The 24,492-nt window shown below is 43.8% G+C and overlaps 1 protein-coding gene across 1 annotated transcript in view; it reads left to right on the forward strand.

Annotated features, from left to right (window-relative positions):
* The window catches only part of NBAS (neuroblastoma amplified sequence), a 359,592-nt gene that overhangs the window by 252,385 nt on the left and 82,715 nt on the right, over positions 1-24,492 (forward strand). Inside the window, 2 exon segments of the mRNA XM_021087823.1 lie at positions 7,202-7,452; positions 8,812-9,136. Of these exon segments, the coding sequence (XP_020943482.1) occupies positions 7,202-7,452; positions 8,812-9,136 (576 nt within the window).

A 24,492-nucleotide genomic window follows, 5' to 3' on the forward strand; every position in this document is an offset into this window, starting at 1 on the left:
TGCTGATTTGGAGTTGCGTGCATATAGATGCTAAGGAGCTGTGCTGTGGGTCTGCTTCAGGAGTGAATGTGGGAGGAGGAAGGAGAACTTAAGACAGACTTTGAGGATCTTCCACAATTAGTGGCAGAGGAAGAGCTGCCCGCAAAAAGGACTGAAGGAGCAATCGAGAGGGAGGTGGACAAGCAGGAACCTTGTCTGGGGAAGCTCTGGGAAGAGAGTTTAAATATGTGTGGGTGACGTTGAATCGTCAGGACCTGCCTGTAATTTATCAGCTTTACTTTTTTTTATTAGCATCTTTGAAATCTGCCATCTACATTTTAAGTATTTATGAAATTACTACATGGGTGATAGTGTTTGCTTTGATAAATGTTGCACTGACTTCACGGTTTTTGAAGCATGGAGATACGTTCAAGTAAATGTTTCTTCTGATAGGCCTATGGACGTAAAGACATCTTGGTGTTTTATTAAATACTTTTTCCTTTCATTGAATATGACATAAAAGGCTGTCCTATCTGTACAAACAGGATGCTTCATTGGTCTTTGAATATAGTATAAATTATGGAGCCATCTAGTAACGTGCAAGACTGTTCACGGCAAATCATCATACCTGACAGCAGTGCGATTATGCAGACGCACAGCAATTACAAAAGCAGGAAGTCATTACCGCCCAGGGTCATTACTTGTGAGTGACAAAACACCTACATGGATTGAGCAAGTGGTGTTGGTGCTTGCTGTTCTTTGCCTACAGGACTGTCGTTCACCTTACTATTCCATGAGACTTGGTAACACAAGTATTAGGGGTCAGCTTTATCAATACAATGGAAATTGTCCAACCTTTACTTGTAGAGCAGATGCTCTTGGGAAGCGAATAGGTCAGAGTTACAGGAAGGAGAATGTTCTTTACCTTAGGGCTTTATATTATGACCGCTACCACAATGGAAGCCCTTCTTTCCATGATCTGAACTCTCCCTTTCCCTGTGGTGATCCCTCAGGCCACTTTCCCCCCAAATAGTGAAAGATTCCTGACACTGGCACAAAATAGAATAAGTGAAAAGAGGCATTTGGGGCCTGTTTTCATCTTGTGGAAAAGTGCTCAGGCTTTGAATCCTGCAGGTCTGGGTTCAAACCCTGGCTCTGTGGCTTCCCTCTAAGAGGTGCCCTTGGTAGACAAGTTGTTTCCTCCTTGGACCCTAGGTTTCCTCCTCTGCAAAGTTAGCATTCTTATTCCATTCTGCAGAACTGCCGAGAGGCTTGAGAGATTGATGCAGAACACCTGACACGTAGTAGACACCCCAAGGGAAAGAAAAAAGCAGCCGCTGTTGGTAATTCTGGAAACGGCCCAGATTTCCTGAAGTCCTTCTCTGTTAGCCTCACTTTGCAGTTCTGAGTTTTAAACAGTTATTTTCCAAGTCGGTGTGGCTGTCATTTATAAGATACCTGCTTTTGGGGAATTACTTGAGATGACGTAGTCCTGTGTGTGTAGGAAGTGCTCAGTAAAGGACGCCTGTTGCCGTTTCTGTGCTTTGGTGTCTTTTAAAATGTTTTTTGTTAGGTGATAATATGAGACTATATAAACCAGTCAGAATTGACATTTTATGAGAAATGAAAAGACTTAAGGGGTTAGGGTTGTCCTTGTGGAGGAGAAGAAGCCTGTTCGCATGGCCTTTCTTCCACGTCCCCACTCTGTCCACATAGAATGTTCCACAGGGGGACTCACCAGGTATTAGTGACGAGAAAGCGAGTTAAATTTCATTTTTTTGGTTGGCCAAGACAGTTGGCTGCAGTGTCGGCAAAACTGAAGGAGGACATGCTGATTGTGACCAGATTTTCCCCCACATCATCACATACTCAGCTCTCGGGCAGCCCTGCGGGACCGTTCTGCCACATCTGTGGCCTTTGAGTGGCAAATATCTTGGACTTTTCCCTCAGGTCAGAGTAGGTGTGATTTAGAGGGTAAAATTGTCTGTTCCCACGGGAATGAGTGGAGGGGCCTATTCACCCATCGTCCTGTGGTCGTCATGTGGCTTTATGTCTCTTCACACTTTTAGGACTAGTCTTTGGAGGAAGTGGGCCTCGCGGTCAGCTCCTGGGTCTGTCTTATCAGTCAGTGTCAGGTTGAGCAAAGGAAAATGCACTTAAATAAATTTGTTTCCCTGTATGGATGCAAGTTCTTTCATTACATGAATCACATTTCTTTTTTTTTTTTTGCTTTTTAGGGCCCCACCTGTAGCATATGGAGGTTCCCAGGCTGGGGTCCAATCGGAGCTGCAGCTGCTGGCCTGAGCCTGAGCCACAGCCACGCCAGATCCAAGCCACGTCTGCAACCCACACTACAGCTTACGGTAACACGAAATCCTTAACCCACTGAGCGAGGCCAGGTATCGAACCCATGACCTCACGGTCCCTAGTCGGATTCGTTCCCGCTGAGCCACGTTGGGAACTCCATGCATCACATTTTTGAGTGGTCACCATCTTGAAGCCATTACAGAGCGCCTTCATCATGGGATTAGCACTAATAATTTATTCCTTCTGCTTTTAGTACAGCTCATGCTAGTTTCTTTCTGAAGTTAGTCTCTGAAAGTGAAATTTGCTCTATATATTTGAGCTGCTTTCTAGCTAAAACTTAAGCAAAGCACTTACACAGTTTTTAAGGTTAGTCATTGATTTGATTAGGGAAATGTCCACAGTAGATTCATGGTATTTCTTCCTACTCTCTTGAATGTGGGTTCTTTGGAATTGTTTTCTAAGCAGAGACTTCATGTCTTGTTCCAAAGAGAAGGTAGCAGCTTCTTTTGATGGCAACTATTAAAGTGGGTTTTCGATTGCTGGCATCCATGAAAGACCTTAGCACATTGTAATTGCCTGAAGAGGGAGGTTTTCGTCTTTATCTCGTGTTGGGAAAGGTGTTCCAGGATCTCTCTTGACAAGATAATGGGGTGAAATTGCACATCAGGCGGACTGACGTGTAGGTGCAGAGGAACGGGTGAGGGGCGAGGGGAGGTAATGCTGATGGAGAGGCTATACTGAGAATCGCGTCAGACACAGATGAACTGAGCTGTTAGGATTTAGTCATTGTCCGTTTTCCAGACGGGTCTGTCTTGACCGCGTTTATCAGGTGATGGGAATGGCGTGTGGCGGGAGAACACTAGGTGACTGCTGCTGGGGGAGAGAACGGAGGTCCGTGGTACAGAAGGAATCCTGTTTCTGAAGCGGGGGTCAGCGTGGGTGCCTGACCTCCACCGATTGGTGATTGGTGGCTGCCTTGTGACAAGGCCCGCAGAGCCGCCCACGAAGAGTCCAGACAGATCTGGGCGCTGGGCTGAGGCAAGTCGCTTAACCTCTCCGATGACGGTTTCTTGTCCGTAGGTTGGTAATGACCTAGATTTAACTCGCTTGGCGTAGTGATCCATGTAATAAGTATAAGGTTTTTTTCCTCCTCCATCGGGCGTGTTGTTCTGCTTGCGAATCTTTGTCCGTCCGAATCGTCCTATATTTCCTTATTCACTACGTTATATTTGCAGACTTGACTGTGCCGATTAGGAAGGGACACCAGAAATTCTGTGACTTTCGTATACTGCTGGCTGTACAGTGCAGGAAGACATTGGAGATATTGCAGGTTTGGTGCCAGACCACTGCAATAAAGCAAATATCGCAATAAAGCTAGTGCATATGAAACTTGCATTTATACTATACTGTCCTCTATTAAATGTGCAAACACATTATGTCTAAAAAAAAAAAAATGCAGGTGTTAAAAGATACTTTATTGCTAAAAAAACACAGAACAGTTACAACAGTAACATCAGTGATCACTGATCACAGATCACCGTAACCAACAGAATAATGAAAAAGTTTGAAATATCAAGGAATTAGCAAAACGTGACAAACATAGAGTGAGCAAACATTGTTGGGGAAAAATGGAATGGAGTTGTTCAACACAGGAGTGCCACCAACCTTCACTGTGTAAAAATGTTTGCAGTATCTGTGAAATGCAGTAAGTGCGAAGCGCAATAAAGCGAGATAGGCCTGTATCCTTCAGAGGTGACAGTGCATACTTTGAATAGTGATGGTATCAAGAATAGTTCTGAACTAGCCATCCGTTTCTACCCACTATTTCCCGTATGGGTCTTATGCTTTCCTGTCTTGATACTTTTGGTCATGTTATTTCTGCTTCATTCCTTTCTACAATGCCGAGCTCAGGTACCTCTTTTTTTTAAGCCTTCTGTAGTCATTGGGATTTACCTCCTCTGAAGTTACAGCCTCGGTGATGCTATTCTTAATAGGAGTATAATTGCATGCCCTTTATCAGCTCATACTGTTATTCTGCATTGTTGTTTCTGTATTTGTCATGCAGCTAGATATTCAAACTGCTGGGTGAGAGCTCTACCTCGGAAATCTTTATACCCTCACAGTGCTGAGCACAGGGCCTCATCCATAGAGGACACCTAAGTTTTTGTTCATCTGCCCATCTGTTTAGCATCCATGAGGCCATGTCGAGGTTTCCATTGTACCACATACTGATGCTTGATACTGAAAAACTAGAAATAAAGAACTCATGGTATCATCTTTGCCATCAAGTGTTACATATCTAGTGAGAGAAGCAAGGTGATAAATAGTTAAATCGTGTTAAGAATAGAAGGCCACTCTGGGAACTTTTTATAGATCGGGGACATTTTTGTAGATAAGGATAGTTTTGTAAATGTTTGAGTTGTGTCTTAACAGAAAAAGTAGGATTTCTCTTTAGGTGAACGTTAAGAGTGTTTTCAAATTCCTTGATATTTTGACTTTATAGATTGCTGCTGTTAGCTCAAGTATTATCACACATTCATATATATATATATTTTGTCTTTTATCTCTTTAGGGCTGTGCCTGCGGCATATGGAGGTTCCCAGGCTAGGGGTCGAATCAGAGCCCATGCCAGAGCCACAGCAACCTCATGGTTCCTAGTCGGATTTGTTTCTGCTGTGCCAAGACGGAACTCCCTCACTCATAAAAATTTTAAAATATGTTATGTATTAACTTTATAAAACAAAAACTGGTCTTGGCACTTTCTGAAAGTGGAAATTCCAGTAAACAGGGTACAGTATTTCAGAGGAGTTGCTTTTAAATGATATGAAAGCTAACTTTGGTCTGGCCAGAAGTCTCACTTCCTGCTCCCAGATACCTGCATTGGTCTTCCTGGAAACCCTGGAACCTGGGCTTTTCTGTTAGTGCTGAAGGCTGCCTGAAGGGCACTTAGAGCTAGAAAGCTTAAAACTTATCCTACGTGGGGTGTGGGGTTACACCAGGCAGGAGGCACTGTGTGGTGCCCAGAGAGAAGCGTAGGACCAAAATTCAGCCCCCTCTTCACTCCCTAAACCACAAACTGATCAGCCCAACAAAACTCTGTAACAGTTTTTTCAACAGTTTAATTTTAAGTGATTTTTAAAAATTGCATTATAAAGACATCTAAGTCAAGATGAAAATATTAAGATATGTGCTCTCTTCAGGTGACATTCATTACTACAGAGAATTCAAGTGAAAGTGCAAGTGTATGTTCTTTCCTATTTATTTCTCTTTGAACACAGTTTCAAGTTTACGTTTAATGAATGTCAGTTCAGCTTGGATATAAAGCTTATGCCTAAAAGGTGAGATTGTTTCATCCCCTCAGTGTTTCCTGAAATAGTAAGTTTCTTTACATTTTTATTTTTTTTATTTAAAAAAATTTTTATTATAGTTGATTTACAATGTTGTGTCACTTTCTGCTGTACAGCAAAGTGACCCAGTTATTCATTTATATACATTCTTTTTTTCACATTATCCTCCATCATGTTCCATCACAAGTGATTAGACATGGTTCCCTGTGCTATACAGCAGGGTCTCATTGCGTATCCACTCCAAATGCAATAATTTTCATCTACTAACCCCAAACTCCTAATCCATCCCACTCCTTCCCCCTCCCTTGTGGCAACCACAAGTCTGTTCTCCATGTTCTCATGTTCTCTACAAGTTTTGTTTCTTTTCTGCAGATAGGCTCATTTGTGCCATCTATTAGATTCCAGATATAAGTGATACCATATGGTATTTGTCTTTCTCTTTCTGACTGACTTCACTTAGTCTGAGAGTCTCTGGTTCCATCCATGTTGCTGCAAATGGCATTATTTTGTTATTTTTTACCGCTGAGTAGTATTCCATTGTGTATATGTACCCTATCTTCTTAATGCATTCATCTGTCAAAGGACATTTAGGTTGTATCCATGTCTTGGCTATTGTGAACATAGGGGTGCATATATCTTTTTCTTTTTTCTTTTTTTGGTCTTTTTGTCTTTTCAGAGCCGCACTCACAGCACACGGAGGTTCCCAGGCTAGGGGTCTGATCAGAGCTGTAGCCGCAGGCCTACGCCACAGTCACAGCAGTGCAGGATCCGAACCTCATCTGCGACCTGCACCACAACTCATGGCAACACAGAATCCTTAACCCACTGGTGAGGCCAGGGATTGAACCTACAAGCTCATGGTTCCTAGTCAGATTTGTTTCCGCTGCACCATGACGGGAACTCCGCATACATCTTTTTCATTGAAACTTTTGTCCAGATATATACCCGGAAATGGAATTGCTGGATCCTATGGTAGTTCTATATTGAGTTTTCTGAGTACCTCCATACTGTTTTCCATAGTGGTGGTACCAATTTACATTCCCACCAACAGTGTCGGAGGGTTCCCTTTTCTCCACATCCTCTCCAGCATGTGTTATTTGTAGACTTACTAATGATGGCCATTGTGACCAGTGTGACGTGGTACCTCATAGTAGTTTTGATTTGCTATTGACATTTTTATAATGAAGCTCATATTTAAAATTTTTCTTGTGACGTAAGTAAATAGTGTATGGTGGAAGGTGACAGATCTGGGTTCACTTCCTAGCTGTTAAGCACTGGGCAGCTCTCTGCTGCAGGAACGTGAAGTAATGCCTACCTCCCAGGGTTACTGGAGACCTGCCTGAGATCAAGGGAAAATCATGCAGCATGACAATAGGCATTTAACACCTTTCTTTCCCTCTGTGTAAACTACCTGCACCCTGGTGGTTTACCATCTTTGATTAGGCAGCAAGAATGGACTTGTAAGAAGAAGGCTTTTTTCCTGGGTTTAAAAAAAAAAAAAAAAAAAAAGCCTGTTGTCTAATAAAGGAACCAAATCTCCCCAGAATTTCTTTGTCTCTTAATTTCAGTTTGTCCACAGTGGAAATTGAAAACCGAGCCCAGTCCCTTCATCTCTTTGAGACATTGAAGACGGATCCCAAAGCCTTTCACAAGCACATGGTCAAGTATATTTACCCCACGATTGGCGGCTTTGATCACGAGAGGCTGCTGTATTATTTCACTCTTCTGGAAAGCTGTGGCTGTGCAGATTTGGGGAACTATACCATTAAGCCAGAAACCCACATTCGGCTGCTGAAGAAATTTAAGGTCGTTGCATCAGGTAAAATGGTCATTTTCCTGCTTGAACTCTTTGTTTAAATTCAATCTAGGGCTTAATTTTCTACACTCAGTCATGTTCCTGCATTATGGCTGCTTTAACTGTGAAACCACAATATTTTGATGCTAATAAGCTTTAATTATTATCTCTCCAACTTCCTTCCTTACTGATGAAGGAATTAAATAGTGGAGAAACTTAAGTCACACAGTGGCTCACAGCAGACCTGGTGCTAAAATCCAAAGTTTTTGACTAATTTGCCAAAGGTTTTTTTCCTAGTCCCATTGGTTATATTTTATTTATTATAAATGACAAGGCTGAGACACTTTACAGTAGGCAATTCGGCAGAATTTCACTTCAGTGGAGCCTATATTTAAGTGTGTATGGAACTCTTAAAATAAGAGCACTTGCGCAAGTGAACCTGTGTATAACACAAAGACTCAGAGACCTAGAAAACAGATTTGTGGTTGCCAAGGGGTGGGGGCGGGGAGCAGGGAGGGAGTGGGATGGGCAGAGAGTTTGAGGTTAGTAGGAAAACTATGACATTGAGAATGGAGAAGCAATGAAGTCCTACTGTATAACACAGGAACTGTATCCAGTCTCTTGGGATAGACCAAGTTGGAAGATAATGTAAGAAAGGGAAGGTGTATGTGTAGATGTATGACTGGGTGACTTTGTTGTATGGCAGAAAGTGACACAGCATTGTCAATCAACTATACTTTAATAAAAAATTTTAAAAATCAAAAAAGACCCCTTGGATCTCTGATAAATTGTGGGAATCTTGAGGATAGTGTCTGTGTGTCTATGGTCATAACTTCGAAATTAACTACATTAATACCTCTCAAAGCCGTATAATACTTTATAATTTACAAGGCACTTGCAAATCTACATTCATCTGGTACTCATAACAACTGTGAGAATTTAGTTTACTAGGGGTTTACTGAGTGACCAAATCAGACTCTGGACTGGACACAGCAAAGAGGGAGGAAGATTCAGTCCCTGTCCTCAGGGAGCCGTCGAGATGCCAAGTGAATAACAGATGAAGCCAGCACAGTTTTAAGAGTCTGGGTAGAAGAAAACTTTGGTGCTGGGGAGAGACTGAGGGCGTGAGGGGGGTCGCCCCTCCCTGGGGTACAGATCAGGGCGCTGGGGCTCACCGGAGTTGGTGACCTGTCTAGGCCTGCATGGTTGGTTAAGCTGCAGACGGGGATTCAAACTCAGATGCTCTGATGTATCTAATCAACAGGGGGAGCCGCCTGCTGTTAACTGAAGCTTTTCCTTCGGCCGTGCCCAGGGCCTGCGTGCGTGTCTGTATGCTGATATTGCAGTGAACTACTTTTTTTTCTTTGCTTTTCTTCCTACTAGGTCTTAATTACAAACAACTGACAGATGAAAACAGGAATCCTCTCGAGGCGTTGGAGCCGGTCCTTTCAAGCCAAAATGTCTTATCCATCTCCAAGCTCGTCCCCAAAATCCCTGACAAGGAGGGGCGCATGCTTTCCGCCAGCTCTCTGTACACCGTCTGGTTACAGAAGTTGTTCTGGGACGGAGACCCTCACCTGCTTAAGCAAGTCCCGGCGTCACCGCCGGAGTGGCTGGGGGCCTACGACGTCTGCCTCAAGTACTTTGATCGCCTCCGCCCGGGTGACCTCATCGCTGTGGTGGACGCCGTCACCTTTTCTCCAAAGCGGTGACCAAGGTAACCCAGAGATCGCGGCCAGTGCACTGGCTGCTTTAAAAGAAGTGAAAATTGCTCTTACGTTCTGCACGTGTTGTTTTTTTATTTCCGTCCTCGAAGTGGAGGAGGCTTTCCTGTTTGGTGTTTCCGGTGTTTGCAGAGCACGAGCTATTTTCATCCGAGGTCCTTTTCCTCCAGCGCCGCCCGTGCAGGTCGCCCGAGGCAGCCTCGGCTCTTCCCACTTGCACGTACGTTTTGTACGTGTTATAGTTCTCATCCTCTGGCATTTTTATAGTAAATACCCCTCCTGTTCTTTCCAGGCCCTTGTTACCTGCATTCAGAGGCAGACTGACAGCTTAGCTGTGGTTAAATGGAGGACTCACAGGAGCCCCAGCCATGACGCAGTGGGTTAATAATCCAACTGCAGCAAGTTGCTGTGGAGGCCCAGGTTCAATCCCCGGCCCAGCACAGTAGGCTAAAGGATCCAGCATTGCTGCAGCTGTGCTCGGATTCAGTCCCTGGCCTGGGAACTTCCATGTGCTACAGGTGTGGCCATAAAGTGGAAAAAAAATTGAGGTCTTAAAGCTGGCCGTAACTATCAGGTTGTGTGTGACTTTGTGGGAGATTCAGCCTTGGGAGGCTGTGTGGCTCTTTCCAGTGTCTGCTCCGTGCTCAGGTTTGAGGCCCCTAATTCCTGCTCTCGATCCTTTAACAGTGTGGACTTTCACACAAAATAGGTGATGGGGGAACTTTGCCCTCTCGCCCAGATGCTGCTGGTCAGCCAGTGGGAATTTCTGACTGGTCGGGAGCTCTCCTGGAAAATCTCCCAGCCTCTGATCTCAATGCTGAACTGTAGTGCCTTTGGAACTCCTTTTTCATTTTCTCTCACCCATCGTAGCTGCTCCGCTCTCTTCCCCCAGGTGGCAAGTGTGCCCAGCACCCCATCCATGCATTGTTATTATGGCTAATAGTGTCCTGAAAACCGAGCCTAGAGGCTAAGAATCAAGTCATTTGCTGGAGGCCGGCACAGGTAGAGGTCCAGACATCTGTGGCGAATGCTGGTCTTAGCCCCCTGGCTAGATTCACGGTTGGTGGATGACCAAGGATTTCATTAGCTTCTTCTTGTAACTCAGTTGAGTTAATAACTTGGCTGGAAATTTTATAACCACTGCTGTAAAGAGGAGATAATCATTTTTGTTGTTTTTAAGGGAAAAAACTAAGGATGATTGTAAAGAGAGGGAGCATGATGTCTTTGAAAGAGCGCAGGTTTGGAGTGATATGGCTTTGAACTTTGAACCTGCCACTTATGAGCCCTTGTTTAGCCTCAGGAATCTTTTTTAGCCTAATGCCTCCTTGAGGCAGAGGCTGTGGCTGAGCAATCTGTGAAATTGCTAACAGTATTACTCTGAGTTTAACAGATGAGGAAAGTGAGGTTCAGCATGGGTAATTTGGTCATAGAGGAGCCACAATTTGAAAGAAAGGAGGCTTGTTCCAGAGTCTTTCCTCTTCACCACGGAACTGTACTGTCTCTAGGAAGTTGTACAACAAACAGCTGAGTCAAGGGATCTGGAGCCGTTGTAGGAACTGGGAGAACAGTGGGGCCAGAGAGCCCCACGTCAAGCGGAACAGACTGTCACAGGCTCGTTCCAGAGCAGGGCTGAGTCCAAATGAGGAAGGCCCGGCAGGAACCTCACGGTGTCTGGGAAAAAAAAGGAGTCCAGCATATTTTGGGTTCGAATCTCCATGGATGAGGAGACATTCTAGTCCGAGTACTGGCAATGCTGGAAGCATGCTCTAGAGGGAAGGGGCTGAGCCAAGTGGGGAATTGAAATCTAAGAAATGACTCCAGAGCTGGGACCTGTGAACTGGCTGAAGGAGCTGGACAAGCAAACAGGCCAACCAGCAAGATGGAGGGGCCCAGGCTGAAGGAGCTTTTTCTTATTTTATATGAGGGCAGAGACAAAGCCTCACATGGCCCGCCAAGGCCACGTATTGATTGTGAGCCTGTATATGGGGTTGGACACACGGTCTAGGCTTTCCAACAACTACTATTACACATGATTAAACAAACTTAGAAGTTGGATTTTGAGTTGGCTCAGTTTCAGTTATTTGTGCTGTTTTAAGTCAGGTGATTTTAAATTATAGCATCTTCTTACCACCTTAGTTTCTTAATTGCCTATCTTTAAGATGCCCTCCAGCCACCTGAAAATGTATGACATGGTTGGTTGTGGACGTATGTGCATTTTTCTGAGGAGTTTTTCCTGAGGCAGAGATGCAGAGCTGACCCAGTAGGGGTTGCTTTCTCTTAGTTCAGATGATGTACTTCTCACAAGATAATTCTTTTACCGTAAACTACCAAAAGGGGGTTTTCTTTCTTTTCTTTCTTCTTTCTTCTTCTTTTTTTTTTTTTTTTTTTTTTTGTCTTTTTGCCTTTTCTAGGGCTGCTCCTATGGCATATGGAGGTTCCCAGGCTAGGGGTCTAATCAGAGCTGTAGCCACTGGCCTACACCACAGCCACAGCAGCACGCGATCCGAGCCACATCTGCAACCTACACCACAGCTCACGGCAACGCCGGATCCTTAAGGATCCTTAACCCACTGAGCAAGGCTAGGAATCGAACCTGCAGCCTCATGGTTCCTAGTCAGATTCGTTAACACTGAGCCATGACGGGAACTCCCCAAAAGGGGGTTTTCTACTGAGTCGGGTAAGCTATGGAAAAGTGAGACAGATACCTTAACTTGGTATCTTGAGTCTAGCTTTATATTCATTCTCGTTTTATTAATTGGCAAGCTTTAAATTTTCCATTTGGAGAGGAGAAGTATAAAGTTTAGATACATTGTGTGTTTGAAATCAAGCAGTGCTATCCTAGAGAGAGGGAGAAAGAATAAAAGAATAAATTCAAATTGAAATACAACCCTCACATGTCAGAGGACACATTTGGAGAAGAAAATGCAGCCAGATACGGCCAAGCTTGCAAAACACCAGCTGTTGCCACAGCTTGTACATGATGTTAGAAATGTAAAATCAGTGTGTGTTGCTGTCTGTGGTGTGCAGTTTTGAACGTGAACCCGCGTTTAACTCAGAGCCAGGCTTTTGGAAGGAGCTGGGGAACTACTGCCTAGTGAAAACCCCACTAAGCAATGGTTCGGAAACTGGACTTCAGCGAGTATTCCCACACCCTGCATTTAGCACCCATTCCACGGCGATATAAACCAGAGAAGCTCTCTGCCTTCCTGAGAATAGTCTCTTAGTTGCCATTTGCATCAGCAAAATTTGTGGAAATTCTGGGGAAGATAGTCACAAAATGGCATTATGTCATGTAGGCAGAGACTGAATTCGCATAACATTCGAGGTGATGCATATGCGGGAGGGAAAAGAATACCAGTGTTTCAAGTGCATTGGCTCCCGTTCTGAACTGTGGTGATTCCTCTGAGTCAGGTTAGAGGTGCTCTCCTATTGCTTTTCCAATTCAGTCCTTAGAAACATTTTTGTAGAAGGGTCAGAGAAGGCATTTAGCGGGTTAGAAAGCCGGGAAAATGGTCACCGAAGCTGAAACGCGGCTCACCATGCTGTTGGCTTGGTTCAGACAGGATGTGGTTGGTTAAGGGGGAGCTTGCGTGGAATCCCAGCCTTCATGTTTTATCCTCCCCACTCGATTTCAATTGTCAGTATAGCAACATCCAAAAATAGGGACGTGGAAAATACTCCTCTGACTTAGGGGATGCTGCTCAGAAGTTTGTTGGAATCCTTTCAAAGCCCCAGGTAATGACAGAATTAGAAGAGCCCTTCTAGTATCCTGCCCGATGCCTCTCACCCTGGAATTGGATGGGCGTTCGCCACCCTCCCCCACCCTGCCTGCACCCTGTATTTCAGCTCCCACCCTGGGTTTCTGAAAAGAATGCGTCTCCTTAGGGTTAGAGCAGAAAAATTGAGAATCTCTTATCTAGTCTGACTTCTAAGCTTCAAGCATCATTTCTACTGGAAAGTAAGGCATTACTTCTGCTTTTATACTTATTTATACACACACACACACACACACACACACACACACACACACACAAGGAATCTTTCCTTTTCGTCTTCTATTTCCCACTTTTGGGTTCTGCCTCCTGAAGCTGTGGAAACAGCATAAGGGCATCTCTTTTTCATATGACTGTTGAAATTCTTGAACTAGCCTATTGTTTCCTCTCTTATCTTATTATCCAGACGCTTTGGCACAAAAATCTCAAAGAATAAATTTATCTTAAAAACCATGATATGGGAGTTCCCGTCATGGCACAGCGGAAACGAATTCAACTAGGAAGCATGAGGTTGGGGTTCGATCCCTGGCCTTGCTCAGTGGGTTAAGGATCTGGCATTGCCGTGAGCCGTGGTGTAGGTTGCAGACGTGGCTTGGATCTGGCATGGCTGTGGCTTTGGCTGTGGTGTAGGCCAGCGGTTACAGCTCTTATTAGACCCCTAGCTTGGGAACTTCCATATGCCGAGGGTGCGGCCCTCAAAAGACAAAAAAAAAAAAGACAAAAAAAGCCCCAAAACAAAACCATGATATGACCTCAGAATAAAATGTATTTCATAAGTTTAAGTCTCAGTCAAAAGTCTGCCTTGTAGTGTTTGTTGCCCCTGGAGACATTGGAATGTAAAGAACATGCCTGGAAGAAACTTAAAACGAAGGGTTTTTCTTCACAGTAAAATTATTATAATTGAGAATCGCAGGCCTCATGAGATTGGAAGATCTTTGGGGACAGGGATAGTGCCTTTTACCTCTAATGCTTTAGTTTCCAGCGTAGTATAAAGCAGGTTCTCCTTATTGTTCAAGTAATTAGTTATTATCATATGTTGGCATTCTTAAGTCTTTTCTTCTTTGGATGCCTTAATGTTCTTAAACATTGTTGAGGACCCTGAAGAGCTTTTGTTTATATATAACATCTATTGATATTTTATCATTTTAGAAATTAAAACTAAGAATTATTAGAAATGTTTAATTCATTTAAAACTACCAATACTAGACCTGTTTATAGGTTGATATGAATGGCATCTTAATGGAAAATCACTATTTCAAAAATAAAAATTAATGAGAGAGTGACATCATTGTATAGTTACATGTCTGGCTTAATAGAACACAGCTGGATTCTCTTATTTGTTTCTGTGTTCACTTTTTGTTATTTTGGATGGAGAAAATGAAGAGCTCCCAGCCCTACAGAGATACAAGGTTAGAAAAGGGAGGAATGCTTTCATAGCCTCTGGTGTAGTTTAGGGTGTTCTTTGATGCGACACTAAAGCTCAACAAATGGTAGGTTCTTAAAGACTAGTTGTCCTGTGGAATCAGAAACCCTATCCTTTATCTTTTGTACTCTGTTCTATTCAAACCATTGTTCCAGATTTTACTTTGAATGGATATTCTGCCCAGATGCGATTTGTAATATAATGCATCAGGCGTTTGGAAAATCGCGGTTCCCTGAATTATGCAAATCATTCACGTTGATGCAGTGCCTTATACATTATCAACAAAGTCACATGGATAATTATGAACACCCATCTCAGCTGATGCGTCTTGAAACACTGGGAAGCCGTCAGGCTCACAGTGGTGGATAGATGGTTTCCAAGATTCTAATTTTTGCTTGAAAGCTCATATTTTATTATTGGCAACAAATACCGTGAGTTGTTTTCCTTGAAACGACAAGCTCGCTTTTTTCACTTTGGAGAAAATGTTTGCCAGATATTCAAGGCTGAAAAGCCCGAGTTTGTCTATTAGTTGTTCTTTCAGGCAAAAATGATAATGTGTGCCAAAGCCGCTATTGCAGCTACTCATAGTTCAAGCAGTCACACAAATGCCTTTTCCTTATTACACTTCAGTATATAGTGAAGTGTCTGTATGTATCTTTCAGTTCATCGCATAGACATGCTCAGTGGTTGAGAGTCAAATTAATCATTTTTATTCCTTCATCAAGTACATTCTCAAGTGAAAACGCCCGTGGAGAACACAGTAACTCCTAGTGCAGTTTGTTGCCACTCCCTTGATTTGTGCAAAGCCCCCACAGTTTTACCCACCATTGCTCTTTTCACTATCATACACCTGTCAATACAGTGAAAAAAGGTAAATTATATTATAGTGTCATTATCAAAATAATTTTGACTTTGCCGACTCCATGAAAGAGTCAGGAACTCCTGTGGTTTGGGGACCACACTTCAAGAACCTCTGTCATAGATTATTGTTTCTAAAACCACAGCCATCCTGGATACCCACATGAAAGAGCATGCCAACTTCCCAAGTATTTGTAATTCAAATAATGTGAAGATACGTCTGGGAAGTGCAGAAAGGATTGTCTTAAAACATCAGTTTATTAGAATGGTTTAATTTCGAATCAGCTTTCCAGATGTAGGTGTCAGAAAGAATTGGAGACTGTAAATGGATTATGTGTCTGCTGATATCATTATTCCACCCTTTGACTTTGTGGACTTGCACTATATTTTTTCCCTCTACAGATTTTAGCCTTCATAATTATTTTAGCTAACACTTTTATTATTACTCAAGCTTAGCAGGAAGTTCTCTGGGAGAGACGTACACGAAAGGGGAAGGGGCTCAGAGTAGGGTGCAGCCCCTAAGGGACTTTCCTTTGACTGTCACCTCTGCTTGATTCCCAGGCCAGGCCATATCAGCTTGAGACGGTTTGACTTTTCTGGGGCCCGTACGCAGTAGAGTTTGAGGGTGATGCGGAACCATCATTCCACCCCTCCTTCACTCACACCCCCCTTTTAGAATTCAGAACAGTGGAAATAAATTTCAGCAACAAATAAATACTGTTGGAAGAGCCGGAACTGGGGAGCATGGCCTGGATCTGCCACCCAGTGGTCTGTCTTTTGCAGAAGTTTGCACTTGTTTGAAACTTGGCTAGTTAGAGCTGCTGCGGAAAGTTACTCCAGAAGGAAGCAAGGATGAGGGCACACTGAGGACAGGCAAGGCAGACGGGGCATAGCTCTGGGGCAGGAGCGGGGGCTTCAGGAGGGGAGGGGGAGGGGAGCCAGAAGCGCTCTTCCTGCAGTTCTGCCTGCGGGTTGTGGGGGATGGTTTCTCCTCATAATGGAAAAGGCTGAAGAGAGGACAGTGGGCTTTTTGTCTCCTTAACTGATTCAGCTTCATGATGAAGCTGCCGGGAAGGGGAGAAAGGCGTCCAGGGCCTGTCAGGACGTGGTGCTAGTGCTCCCACTTCACAAGGCCACTCCTTTCATCCCTGTGAGTCTGGGGCAGGTCCTCCTGGGCTCAGTAGCCGTGGTGCAGCCTCCGCTTCCGAAAAATTCTAAGATAGGTCAGAAGAGCACATTCTCCCAACCCCATGTGGGCTAGACTAAAAGTTCACTCTCTGTTCTCTGGATTTTGCCCAGCTGGACTGATGATTAAAATTCTTCAGAAGTTCAGCAGTGAGCTTAAATGAGAGTAGAAATAGGGCAAGTATTACAGGTCAGCAACTTTAAAATGGCCCAAATTTAAATTAAATTCCCAGGGAGAAATTGACATCTGAAAAATCAAATCCTCTTGCCCTTTTGGTTAAAGTTCAGTTATATCAAAATCCAAAATTCTTAAGTTCAACAAAAGTAAAGTTCAAACATGATTTTCCCAGTTTCTGCTCTGTCTTAGCCAGAGAGGACTGGTTTAGGGCTGGGTAATAATACCAGATTCCTTCTGGGTAACGTCAGAATATAGTCTTTTGCTTTAGGAGTGTAGCTTCTTCAGCAAATCTGAAGTTAAATTAATCCCACCCCAAGTTTTCTGTGCATCTCATTAAAAAAAAAGAAAAAAAAAAAAACTCTAAAAGGGAAAAAAAACAAACTTGTATCAGCATCAGCTCCATAGCTGTGCAATTTAGAAAACTCAAGCAATTCACCAGCCCTGAAACTGCCAAGTGAAACAAGCTTCCTGAATCCTCTCCTTAGTTCAGTCCAAACACACATTCCTAGAACACTGGAGAGCAGGGAAGTGGCTTGGTGGTGTGGGCGCAAAGGAGAGTAGACAGAGAAGGCCTCACTGGGCTCAGCTTCGCCAGAATATCAGGTCAGAGCACTTGTCCAGAGATTGACCGGGTAGATCTCCCACCAGGTTACCTGTGGTGTGGCTCCTCCAGGGAGGAAGGAGAAATACATCTGCGCCGCTTCTTCTCCAAGACTGATTATTTCGCCTGTCCCTGTGTGTGGTCACGCTGCCTTTCTTACTTGCGTTCCCCATTTAAGGTCTGTGTCCCTCTCAGTTCAAGCATTACAGTGGCCACTGTCACTGCCTTTTTGCAGTGGGATCCCACAGAAACCTTGGGATGTTTGCCACTCGTGCCCGTATGTTTGTCTTTGCTGAAAACCACCCTCAGTAGATCTTGCAACTGAAATCAATGTAGGTGTTTTTGAAACCTGTGCCCCTTAGGACCTAGAGAGGATTCCTGCCCTTGCTTTGTGCTTGTGTCTGAGTTTTATGCTTGCACTACTTTTGTGGAAATAGAGGTATTTCTATCATATCTTCGGGGTTTGATGGGGAAAGAGCAGTAAGTGGCATCCTGTCTCCCCAAGTTACAGTCAGTTCAGAGAGCGAGGGGTCAGCTCAAAGGAAACCCAAGTCACTCTACAGCTGGGAGGCTTAGAGTGACAGTCGAGTCAGCCTCCCTCGTACTTGCTCCCTGCACCAGGTCTTCAGACAGCCCTGCCAAGCACATGGGTGGATCTGGTGAGCGGTCCTGCTGCTCAGAAGGGCTGCTCCCCAACTTGACTCCCATTCACGGGGCCCAGAGAGGCGGCCTCGGGATTTGTGCTGTCCAGCAGGACTGTGGTGTGAGCCTCACATGGAATTTGAATTCTTCTAGTCACCGTGTTATGAAAAGTAAAACAAAATAGATGAAATCGCCCTAAATATTATCATTTCAACCTGTAATCAATATGAAAATATTAGTGAGCTATTTTAACATTCGCGTTTTTATATGCTCTTTGCGATCGATGGTGTACCTGCGTCACCTGTCAGTACAGACATTTCAGCTGCTCAGCAGCCACGTGAATATATAGGACAGATAATGCTTCTCTGGAACCCAAACCTGGGCCTGTCCCACAGATGTTTACCCCTGGAAGGACAAGAGCAGAAGAAAGGTGCACTCTCCTCCCAGGCAAACCTCGAGAAGGAAGAGAAGGAATAGTCACCCACAGCGCCTCTCTTCTCGCCACGTCACCAGCTGTCCCTCCTCCCTCCCCGGGAGGGAGAGGTGGAGAGAGAGGCCTGCTTCCTTCTTGGGACCCGTCGGGGGAACCTCCTGCTCTGTGCGCCTGGGTAGGAGCTGCACAGGGAGAAGGCGGTTCCTGCCGCACACACTAAATGAATGTCAAGCTGCTGATAAATGATAAGACCTTAGGAGTTACCCGTCACCCTCGGAAATGACTTGCACGCGACGTAATGGCAGTAGTAACAGCTCTGTCCTTGTTCCCGCAGTACCGGCCTGCTTCCCGCCCTCCTCTCCCGTAGTCATCGCAACAGCCCTGCAGCAGGAACGACATCCCAGGCGGAAAGGAACAAACTGCAAGTTAGAGGTTAAGTAAGTTGTTCGAGGTCAGAAGGCAGTTAGTAGCGGGTCAGAATTGCAGACCTAGTCCCACCTAGTCCGTGTCACGGGTCGTCAGTGAGCGATGGTCCTTTTCCTCCTTAGGCGCTCGCCGTTTTCCAAGGCGAGCTGCTCATTTGGTGGATACATTTATGTTAGGCTCTTAGTGGAGTCTGCACCTGCCCCTGTGATCTGTCCTCCTTTCTGTGACAACAAAGACATAGAATCCCTTCCTTCCTTGCTCTTGGGGAAATGGAAGAAAAATACCATATATTCCCCAAGGCTTTTCACCCTCATTTCTTTCTCTTTTCTTTTTCCTTTTTTTTGGGAGTGGGGTTTGGGGATGTGTGCCCACGGCCTGCAGAAGTTCCAAGGCCAGGGTTCCAGCCTGTGCCACAGCAGCGACAACTCCAGATCCTTTAACCTGCTGAGCCGCACGGGAACTCCCCCATTTCCTCTTTCTTCTTCAGATAACCTGGACTTCATGTATTTTGATTACAGTGATCTCCTCCATAGAATTGGTGTGTTCCAAAAGAAAGAGAAAAAGGAAAAAAATTGCCTCCATGTCTTAGTTTTCTAGTGCTGCTATAACTAATTACAACCTACCTAGTGGCCTAAATAATACCAATTTGTACTCTTAAACTGCTCTAGGTTGGCAGTCAGGCGTGGTCTCACTGGGCTGAAATCACGGCTCAGGCAGGGGTATGTCTTTTTCTGGGGGATCCAGTGTCTGCTCACTCATTCGTCCTGGGCTCTTGGCCCTTTCCCTCCATCTTCAAAGCCAATGGCATTGCATCCCTTCGACCGTCTGTCTTTGCATTTCTCTGAGCAAAGCCGGGAAAGGCTCTCACTGTTAAGGATTCACATGGTGAGTTTGGAGCCCTTGTGAACAATCCGGGATAATCTCCCCATCCCAGGCAGTAGACCCCTGATGACAGCCATGAAATCCCTTTACCCAGCCCAGTAACACAGCCGCAGATCCCAAGGATTAGGAGGTAGACATCTTTAGGGGCCAAATTCTGCCTACCTATACTTTTATATAGAATAAGGTTTTATAAAAGGACTGAAGTTTAAACCAAAGAGGAAAAATGGTAAAAGGTATTAAAAAAATAGGGACTCAAAGTTGATGTAATATCGTAATACAGTCATAGTTTTGTTTATACCTGAGTAAATAGATTTTAGTTTATTCATGATAAAACATAATTTACTTTAAAGCCAAATAAACTCCAGGCATCTCTGTTTCTCATTCCTGGCATATTCATCTCCACATTGATCTTTATGTGTAATTATCGGAGTATACATTACAGCAGTGAATGAAGATCTTTGGATCAGCTTCATAATTTTTTAAATTGAAAGCATGTGTATTGAGTGCACATTTGTCTCAGAAGATGCTGTATTTCTGAAGCTCCTGTTGCTAGGTGGAAAGTGACATTCTCATATTTTTTTAGGACTTTTTTTAGAGCAGTTTAAAGTTAATAGCAAAATTGACAGGAAGGTACAGAAGTTCTTATTTGCCCCCGCCCTTACAGGTGCATAGCCTCCCGCCATTATCAGCATCCCTCCCCAGAAGGTGCTTTTTTTTTTTTTAAACAACTGATAAACCTACACTGACTCATCATTATCACCCTAAGTCCATAGTTTACCCTAGAGCCCACTCTTAGGGTTGTACATTCTGTGAGTGTGGACAAACCCATAACGACAGGTGTTATCTGTCCATCATTAGAATATCATAAGAGTATTTTCATTGCCCTAAAAATCCTCTTTGCTCTTCCTGTTCATGCCCGACCCCCAACCCTGGTCTTTTTACTGTGTCTAATTAGAATGTCATCCGTATAGTTGTATAGACTCTAGGTACATACAGTCCTAGGCTACGTAGCCTGATTGTAATCTGAAATCAGTCATGTGCATTTAAGGTTCTCCATGTCTTTTCATGGCTTGATGGTTCTTTTCTTTTTAGTGCTGAGTGATATTCCATTGTGTCGCTCTATCATTTTGAAGGACATCTTAGTCACCTCTCAGTTTTCTCAGGTATGAATCAAGCGGCTATAAACATTAATGTGGAGGTTTTTATGTGGACATAAGTTTTCAGTCATTTGAATAAATACCAAGGAGTGCAGTTTCTGGATTGTATGTTAAGAGTGTGTTTAGTTTTGTAAGGAACTTCCAAACTGTCCTCCAGTGTGGTGGTACCAGCTCATATTCCCACCAGCAAGGAACGAGAGTGCTTGCTGCTCCACATGCTGGCCTGCACTCGACGGGGTCAGGTTCTGGGTTTGGACCATTCCAGTAGGTGTGTGGTGGTATCTTGCTGATGTTTTAAGTTGCCTTTCCCTCAGGATATATGAGGTTGAACATCTTATATGCTCATTTGCCATCTGTATGGTAATTGAACCACTTTTTAATCACGTTGTTTATTTTCTTGTTGTTTTAAGAGTTGTATATTTTGTATAACAGTGCATTGTCAGATATATCTTTGGCAAATATTTTCTTCCAGTGTGTAGCTTGTCTCTCATCTCTTGATGTTGTATTTTTCAGAGCAAAAGTTTTTCATTTTAATGAAGTCTAGCCATTAAATATTTCTTTTATGGATTGTGCCTTTGGCATTAGATCTAAAAACCCAGCCACTCAAGTTCATCTAGATTTTCTCCTATGTGACCTTATAGGAATTTCTAGTTTTGTGTTTTACATTTAAGTGTATAGAGTATGGTACATTTTGAGTTAATTTTTGTGGAGAATGTAGGTCTGCGTTTAGATTCATTTTTTTGCATGTGAATGTCCAGTTCCAGCCCCATTTGTTGAAAGGACTGTCTTTGCTCCATTGTATTGCTTTTGCTGCACCCTCTGTCAAAGATTAGTCAACAGTGTGGGGGCATGCTCATATGGTAACCGTCCCCCCTAAATTTTATGGTGTTTATTGCTGCTATTTTATGATCACGCTAAACTCGACTATAAAATGTTATATTTAGTCAGTTTTACAAGATGACTAAAATGTTAACTCATAATTTTTTTTTCTTGGTCTCATAATGAGTATTTTGCTCATTTATCTCTGGTTTTGGTGTAATCATCATTTGACTCCTCTGATTCTGAACTGAATGAGTTTTATTCATTCCAGATACACTCATGAAATGTTTATGTGAGCACATTCTCAGTGCTAGTGTTTTAGGTGCTGTAAATAAATAAAAGACTGCGAAGCTCCTTGCTCTTCTTGAGAGGCTCCCAGTTGATGGGATGAATCTGTGCATGCATCATCAAATGAACTATATTCATTTATTTTGTTTTATTTCTTTTTTTTTCCTAGGGCCGCACCTGCGGCACATGGAGGTTCCCAGGCTCAGGGTCGAATCGGAGCTGTAGCCGCTGGCCTACACCACAGCCACAGCCATGCAGGATCCGAGCCACATCTGCAACCTACACTACAGCTCACGGCAACACTGGATCCTCAACCCACTGAGCAAGGCCAGGGATTGAACCTGTGTGTCCAGTGATGCCAGTCAGATTTGTTAACCACTGAGGCACTACAGGAACTCCTGAACTATGATTTAAAATAAGAAGTACTGTTAAGGGTATTAATAAATGCTGTGTATACAAAGGAAGAGGTAATCAATAAATATTGAATGCCTTTTATATTCCAGGCACACATCTGTTGATAATGCTGCCTAACAGTGATTATTTCAAGGTTCTCAAATGCGCAGTATATACCACTCCCATCTGACCTTCAGCTGATCTGGGTACATTATTACAGTTGTAAACATTAGTCTCCCATTTCTGTTCTTGAATGCCTTTGCTTTTAAGGAACCATTTTCTTCCATTTTCCAAGGTGAGAGTTTAGTTTGATAAGCATATCCTATCTTGACAAAAATGCAAAAAGCCAGGAGCTTAGGAGATAAGAAAGAAGAGCAAATCTGAAAAGGAATTGTTTCTCTGGTGTGATTGTCAAAGGCACAGAATAAACGGGAGCAGGTGGGACACCTGAAGGATAAAGAATACAGGTTTAGCAACGTGATATGATGTAACAATTTACTCATAAATAAATAAAATGTGAAAGATGACCTTCTGTTCAAGACTAAGGAAAAGAAAGACTCTCCTGTTCGAGGTTTCACGTGGTCTTCTCATTTCCAAAGCTGATTATTTGTCCTCTTTGTCCTTTTTTCATTTATTAAAAGTAAAAACATCTGTTAAGTTCCTAGACCAGCCAGTCTGGCTTTCCCATTTGGTGCAGGATCTTCCTCTCTTCAAATATGCGGCATGGCTGATTTGCTCACACAGTGAACAAGTATTTATTGAGTGCTGGGGAAGGCAGTCACTAAGATGGCCTTGAGAGAACCCCACCTTCCAGCATTTAACCCCTTGTGTCCTCCCCTCCCCAGAGGGTGGGCTGGAATTATGAATTTACTCTCATGAGCAGAATACGTCCAGCGGAAGTGATGGGACACCGTTTCCAAGATAGGTTACCGAAGACCAACGTCCTTCTTAGGTGCACAAACACGTGCTTTCTCTCTCTCTCCCCCACGCCCACCCCCCATCATGCACTCTCCGGGAATCCAGCTGCCCTGTTGAGCAGCCCCACATGGCGGGAGACCAAGGCTGCTGATAACCAACCGTGGCAGTGAACATGGACCTGCTTCTCCTCCTGCCACCCCACTGAGTCACCAGATGAAACCACAGTCCCAGCCAAGGGTTCGATTATATAAACTCGTGAGCAGTCTTAATCCAGTGGCATCTGGCTAGGCCACACTCAGATTCCTGACTCATAGGGAACCGTAAGGTAATCAAGGTTTTAAGCTTCTAAATTTGGGTAATTTTTTATGCAGTAATGGAAAATCATCATCAGTTCCTCCTCTGTATCAGGAATTGTTCTCAGGGCTGGGCGCACAGCACTAAACGGTGTAGGCAAACATTTCGGACATTAGGGACCGTGCACCAGGGAGAGATGGAGACTGGACAGTAAACAAGATGATTAAGTTCAAGTATGCGAAATAGTAGTAAGCGCAAGAGAAAAATAAACCTGGAAGGACTCAGAAGTGCCAGACAGCAGGCTGGCTGCAGTTTAAATAAGATGGTCAAAGAAGATCTCACGTGAGCAAAGAGTTTAAAGAAGTAAGACAGCAACAAGCTGTTTGGTTATCAAAGGGGAGATGGACTAGGAAGTGGCAAGTCCTGACAGAAAGCACGTGGGGCCTGTTTAAGGAATGCCAAGGAAGCCGGTGTGACTGCAGTGGAGTGAGAGAGCAGTGGGAGGGAGGTAATAGGGCAGGGCCAGCATGGGCAGGGCCTCTCAGGACAATGAGACCCCATTGGAGCGCTGTGATCAGTCCTGGCGTTTTCACAGGATAGCTCTGCTGCCATATAAAGGCATTACAGGAGGCAGGTGTAGAAGCAAGGCGATAGCTTAGATGGCAAGTGTATTTTTCCAAGTAAAAGATGAGGATGGTTTGGATTGGGATGGTAGCAGTGAGATGAGAAATGATCAAATGCTGGGTTTATTTGGAAGCTAGAGCCAAGGGGATTCATTGATGGATTTGATGTGGGATGTAGGAAAATATTAATAGTTCAGGATGGTGTCAAGATTGTTGGTCTGAACAACTGGAAAAGTGGAGTTGCCGTTTACTAAGATTGGGAAGGAGCAGCTTTGGGGAAAGGATCAGGAGTTGTTATTAAGATTTTTATTACGTTTTCTGTCAATTTCTGTACAGCAGAGTGACCCACTCATACATATATATAGTCTTTCTCTTACATTATTCTCCATCATGTTCCATCACAAATGACTAGATATAGTTCCCTGTCTTATACAGCAGGATCTCATT

This window comes from Sus scrofa, chromosome 3 (assembly GCF_000003025.6).
Source record: "Sus scrofa isolate TJ Tabasco breed Duroc chromosome 3, Sscrofa11.1, whole genome shotgun sequence".
NCBI lineage: Eukaryota > Metazoa > Chordata > Mammalia > Artiodactyla > Suidae > Sus > Sus scrofa.